Raw genomic sequence first — 6,272 nt, 5'->3', positions numbered from 1 at the left:
TTTTACTTTGTTTTCCTTTTAAATATGACTGTGGATACTTATTCATTAGACAAACTAAGAAGTACACTTATTCGCTTAGAAGATACCATCATTTTTGGTAAGATTAATGAATAATGTGAATAAATAGGAAGCTTATTGTACTACAGCCCTTATCGAAAGAGCACAATTTGCACTAAATCAATGTGTTTATGAAAGAGGAGCACTTGAATTTAATGGTGCAACAGGAGAAAAGAGCTTCTTGGAATACTTCTTTTGGGAAACAGAGAAAGTTCATGGTAGCTGATAGAAACACCAAAAATCAATATATTATCTAATACATCTTTTTCAACAGCTAAGGTTCGCAGATACACAAGGTAAGTTCCACGCAACTAGGATGTTATACAGAAAGGATATCAACGTTTTGAATGTAGTCCAGATGAATATGCATTCACTTCACCTTTACCTGACCCTATTCTTCCACCACTTCAATATGATGAATTTTTGTATCCAAATGATATTAATGTCAACAATCGAATCATGGACATATATATCAAAGATATCTTGCCGGTTATTTGTAAAAAAGGTGATGATATGAATTATGGTAGCTCAGCAACAAAAGATATTGAAGCATTACAAGCCTTAAGTAAACGTATACATTTTGGTAAGCCACCTTTATTTGTTACTCTCTTTCATTCATTCATTTTTTTTTTTAAGGTAAATTCATTGCAGAGTCCAAGTTTAGATCAAATCCATCCGAATACATTAAACTCGCTCTGGCTGAAGATAGAGAAAAGATTGATAAATTATTAACGAATAAGCAAGTAGAAGCAAAGGTATTGGAGAGATTACACAGAAAGGCTTTGGTCTATGGACAAACACTGGATGAAGAACAAGAAGGAACGAGCAAACATTTGCGTATTCCAGTTGAATTAGTAGTCAATCTCTATAAGCAATGGGTTATTCCACTAACAAAGCAAGTTGAAGTGGACTATTTGATTATCAGAGGAAAGGCTGCTGCTGCTGCCTGTCAAGTGCCAAAATAAACTCAAGTCTTACAAATTTCCTGTTTAGGCATATTCAGGTACGATGGATCGATTCAAGAGAGTATGTAGAAAGATAAAAAGAGAGAGAAATAGAGGGTTTATTGTGTGTATATTATGTGAAAATGTCAGGCAGATGAATAAATTGTTATTTACATGCGTTTTCTTGCTTTACACTGCTTTTTTAGTTTCTTCATCAGTTCTCTTCCTTTCCTTATTTGAAACTCTTCCCCACTATTTAGTAATGCATTGATCAAGCCTTTTGCAATGTTGTCGCTAGAGGGAAGAGAAAGAAGATATGAGCATAAAAAAGTGTCAAGAAACATTAGACACTTACTGTAAATATGTATCTTCTTCTGTCTCTTCTTGTTCTCTTAAATTGACTTTTTCAAATCCAGGAAAGTTAGGTGCGAGGTTAAAGTGACGTAACTCGAAACCACCCAAGAATTGATTGTCTCTTGGGTCCCTGAATGCTAGTGTACCGTATGCATCAGCGTTTTGTTCGTATGAGCTAAAATCATCATCTTCGTCTTCATCAGGTAAATCAGGCCCTAACAGATCACTAAGATAGTTTGCATATCGAGGTTCACCAGTCACTGTCAACTCTTCATCGTCGCTATTATTATCGTCATAGTCTTCCACAATAGCATCATCTTCATCATCATCCTCAACATCTTCATAGTCTTCATCTTCTTCATCATCGCTATCACTAATAGATGGAAGGTTTACAAATTGAACGCGTGTAGTAGAAGACTTGGCTTGTTCTAATTCATCATCACTATTATCTAATTCTTCTAAAGTAATTCTTTCATCTTCACTGCTATCACTGTACCCATCATTAGGTGAATAGTCTTCATCTTCACTGCTATCTTCAGCACCATCCAGTTCAGTCATTAATCGGAAATGCAAAGGAAGCTGATTTTCTTTATCTTCTTGAATGGATTCTTCGTCTTCACTACTCTCTTCTTCTTCTACAGGCACATAATCCTCATCTTCACTACTTTCGTCTTCATCATCCATGCTCAGTTGTCTACTTGATATAAAATCATCAGGTTGTAATAATTTCATGTATCGATAATAATTTTGATCTTCCATATCTTCATCTGACTCTTCTTGACTTATTTCTACAAGATTACCTATAATCTGTACAGGACTATAATTTATGTTTAATTCCCTTAAGTGACACTTTTTTCTGTTTAAACATACTTTGTGCCAGTTACAATAAAGGTTGCTCCATCTTCAGGCATAAATAAGTGTGTCAATTTTTGTGCTTCCACCTTGAACAAATATGATAAATAATAGCTCTCTTTCTTTTTATTAGTTTCTTACCAAATCTCTTTGTAAAGTACACAGCACATATGTATCTCCTCTGATATTCACTTGAAGACAGGTTTTTCCTCCTTTTGGTTCATCTATTAAAGTAACCTTATTTCTTTTGGTTAATTTTTTTTTTTTTTTTTGTTCCTAGATTTGAATAATAAGCTTACATGGCTCAATTGAATGATTGCATCGTTTGGTAGTGAAAAAGACTCTCCAGGAGCTAAGCGTACACCTTTATATGAATTAAGTTTAGTTACTTTATTGACTTTTGTGAGCTATTTCTTTTTCTCTTTTACCCCAAAAGGAGGTCATTTGAATTATGTTTAAATAAAAAGGAAGAGAGAAAACTTTTTTTTTGACAGTGTTTCTCTACTCCGGTATGAGCCAATAAAAAGAGCCAAAAGCTTTTTTGCCTCTTCGCAACAAGAAGTGATAATATCTCGCAAGCACACGCAATAGAAACATTAATTACATGATTCTATTTTTAATGGAGACGCACATTCTCTACTCACCCCATTCAGCCATGTTCACGATCGAAGAATAATTTACAATCTTGGTTGTGAGAGAGATTCTATGGACATATGAATGCAAAGAATAGTAGTGAAACACTTTTGCGTCTGAAATCTTACGGGCGAGCTTTGGACGCTCCTTTCAAAGTATTGCATATAATATCACTTAGTGTTGGCAAATCTTTGTTTCAATCTTTGATTAAAACTGCTCTGGCTACTACCGAGAAGACGAAATTCTAGCAGACTTTTACTGACCATCGTCTATGCGAAGCTTACAATAGAAACTTCAGAGCTAATCTCAACCATAACGGCTCTTCGTGGCAGAGATTTTAAGCAAATTTACACAGGCTACCTCAATTATCCTTAGAAACACTCTTCTTTGATGCTGAAGACGGTGGCATTAGTGATCTCACAGCAAGGTGTTTTTGGTTCTCTAGGCTGTGTATCTTCCCTTCGGCAAAAACTGTCGACATGGAAAAGACAAATGCATATGTCACATATGCTCTAATCAATACTGTATTTTATTAATTATTGACGTTAATTTTATAAAATATTTTCGTAAAAAGACGACAAAGAAAAATACGTTTGAATAAAACGACATCATGTCAAAAGAGATAGAGAGATAATGAGTATATGTAGAAAAAGAGAGAAGAAGTATGTTAGTATTAGAGTACATATCCTAATATTAGTTGCACTTACCATCAAGGTGCATTCTGGGGAGGGTAGCGATAACTACCCAGGAAAGTTAAAACAAAAAAAAAAGGAACGGAGGACAGAGAGAGCCCAGGACGTCAGAAGAGACTATTGGGGAACGTTCCAGATACACGCCAGAGAGCAGAGAGGGCGGGACAAGCGAGTCAGAGCAAGGACCATGAGGACAGGCTAGTTTTGATTGGTGAATCTTTGAACACTCAGAGGGACATTTGATAACTGCTGTAAAGAAGCAAAAAATAGGAATAATTAAAATGGGTTTTTATATGCTTTTCTTTCAAACAAGTTTCAGGATCGGATACCTAGGACAAAGAAATCATGTCAAATAGAAGCAATCTACATTGTGGCCATTCAAGAATATGCATTGCCAAATATGACTACATGTTCTTCTGATTTCATGAAAAAACTGAATAAAGAATTTAAACTTTTACAAGAAGACTAAAGAGGGCGATTTCTAATATTAGGTTAGTTTCAGCTCCAAGACAGCCCACCTGTTAATATTACTGTCAAATGGAATAGTGAGCCATATTCTTTTTGTATTTGTTATTACTCTGACAACATTACAACGGTTTCAATACGACATCTCAATTTGGAAATACACTATCTCCATGGATGTCAGGGCTGATACTACGAAAATATTCTTGGTAACGGCGAATTTACATTTCATACAACATGAATTTTGTCCTCACCATTGGGTGCACTTATTTTCGATCACAGGCGAATTTACTTTCCGGAAAGAGTGTATATCTTGCTTATTCCGTTTTTATGATGAAAAGTCAGCACCATTTCGTTTCTACGATTACCAAGGCAGACAAAGGTCAAATGCAGAAATGGCCAACATATTGATTAGCGGAGGAAAAAAATACAACAAAACAAAGCAGAATCGAAAGCAGCGCAAAAAGAAAAGAAAGAAGAAGCAAGAAAACAACCAAACGTAATTATGACAATCGTGTTTAATATTTAAAGAGTTACTCCTTTAAATATGTCAACCATCTGGTATTCTACTGGGAAAACAAAGTGGGGACCTTCGGGGCCTCGTCTGTACTTTCGAGTATAGACTAACTTTAACCAATAGTTACCTGGTTGATCCTGCCAGTAGTCATATGCTTGTCTCAAAGATTAAGCCATGCATGTCTAAGTATAAATAACTTTATATTGTGAAACTGCGAATGGCTCATTAAATCAGTTATGATCTACGTGACAAATTCTTTACTACTTGGATAACCGTGGTAATTCTAGAGCTAATACATGCAAAAAAGCCCTGACTCATGAAGGGGTGCACTTATTAGATAAAACCAATGATTCAAAATATTAAGAAATTGAGATAAGTACTCGTTATTGATACTACATAATAAGACCAACAATCTCCTAAAATGCCTCTAATATCCATTCATGGAGCTCATAATCTGCTAGGACCCTATCAGATGAAAAAACTTTTCCTGTGGCCTATAGCTTTGTTAGCGATGAGTCAGAAGCAACATACCAGCGTTTTTTAGAGCAATTGAAAGATGCTATTCAACCCAATACTGATGGTAGTACGCCAGATTTCGTCAATGATAAATGCCGGACTCTAATGAAAAAACTAGATATTGTTCTTCCAGAGTCAGCTAAACTCTTTCGTATATGACATATGATGAACAATATTAGAAACAATTTAATCAGAGACTGGCTTAAAAGTAAAGAAGCCAAAAATAAGTGTATGATACTGATATCGAAGATGGTTCATACCACAGACAAAGACTCCTTCGATAGTTACTTCAAAGAATATCAACAAATTTCTACCGATCCAAAGAACATAACTAATTTTGGAACATTTGATCATTATGAAGAAACAGACGCAGATAAAGACCTGAATTTTTATGAAGGCATTTCAGAGTTAGATGATGATTTACTAATAGCGAAGTATCGAGAAAGCAATTAATTGATCAGGGTCCTCAACTTTTTTTTCTTTGCTGAAGACACAATAGAAGACCTGATCAAGTAATTTGCTGAGAGATTTCTCAAGTCTATGAATGAGTTACTTGATATAAAACGGATCATGACAAAAATATGAATGGGAAACTACATTGTTATATAGACAATACTTCAATCCATAAATCGCAATCAATGATATAAGAAAGATAGAAAGAAAGAGATCACCGTGTGATGTATATTACTCGTTTGAGCTGAATCCTATATATTGAGCGATTCTGGGCAATCGTCAAAAGGAAAGATGAAAAGTCATCGCTTGACAACCAAAGAAAACTTTATCAACCAAAAATAGCTGAAGCATGTAACGATGCACTTGTCAGTAAGCTTTTGGATTTTGTTAACCATTCCAAACGTCAAAATTTTAAATAAATCTTTGTTACGTACGTACACTTACTTTCCATACATTATATCATTTGTACGTTATTGAAAAATGTATATGAAGACATTATTTTTGAATGTCGAAATAAAAAAAAAATCCACATTCATTTTTTTTTAAGTCTTTCTTAACATCAATGATAAATAACACAACAGTCGTCAGGGAGGTATCATAAAATCAATATTTGCTCAAAGTGAAGGTCTAAAGGCATGGCTACAAAAAAAAAGCATGAAAAGAAAATAGTATAAAATAAGAAATATAAATAGTCAATTCGGTGTATAAGATATTAGGAAATGAATCAAATAATCTAGACTAAAGGGACTAAACTAATGTAAACAGAGCTTCAATTAACAATCTTCAAAGCTG

General features: G+C 34.5%; 2 protein-coding genes across 2 annotated transcripts; one reads left to right on the top strand and one right to left on the bottom strand.

Annotated features, from left to right (window-relative positions):
* Nucleotides 1-24: 24 nt before the first annotated feature.
* On the top strand, nucleotides 25-1,022 carry RHIMIDRAFT_285889 (chorismate mutase; the record flags this gene model as incomplete). The annotated part of the gene is made up of 5 exons (XM_023613323.1): nucleotides 25-97; nucleotides 147-275; nucleotides 332-353; nucleotides 411-640; nucleotides 694-1,022. The coding sequence occupies 5 exons, from the start codon at nucleotides 25-27 to the stop codon at nucleotides 1,020-1,022; spliced, it is 783 nt and encodes a 260-aa protein (XP_023462989.1).
* Nucleotides 981-2,660, bottom strand: RHIMIDRAFT_50143 (uncharacterized protein). Its single transcript, XM_023615330.1, has 6 exons — nucleotides 2,636-2,660; nucleotides 2,507-2,571; nucleotides 2,349-2,444; nucleotides 2,226-2,296; nucleotides 1,357-2,172; nucleotides 981-1,295 (listed from the first exon to the last, which is right to left on the bottom strand). Exons 1-6 carry the CDS (start codon nucleotides 2,649-2,651, stop codon nucleotides 1,172-1,174), a joined length of 1,188 nt encoding a protein of 395 aa, XP_023462988.1. The 5' UTR covers nucleotides 2,652-2,660; the 3' UTR covers nucleotides 981-1,171.
* Between the last annotated feature and the right edge of the window lie 3,612 nt (nucleotides 2,661-6,272).

This window comes from Rhizopus microsporus (assembly GCF_002708625.1).
Source record: "Rhizopus microsporus ATCC 52813 unplaced genomic scaffold scaffold_18, whole genome shotgun sequence".
NCBI classification, from domain to species: domain Eukaryota; kingdom Fungi; phylum Mucoromycota; class Mucoromycetes; order Mucorales; family Rhizopodaceae; genus Rhizopus; species Rhizopus microsporus.
The sequence above is the reverse complement of the archived record's forward strand: the minus strand, read 5'-3'. Positions and strand labels throughout refer to the sequence as shown.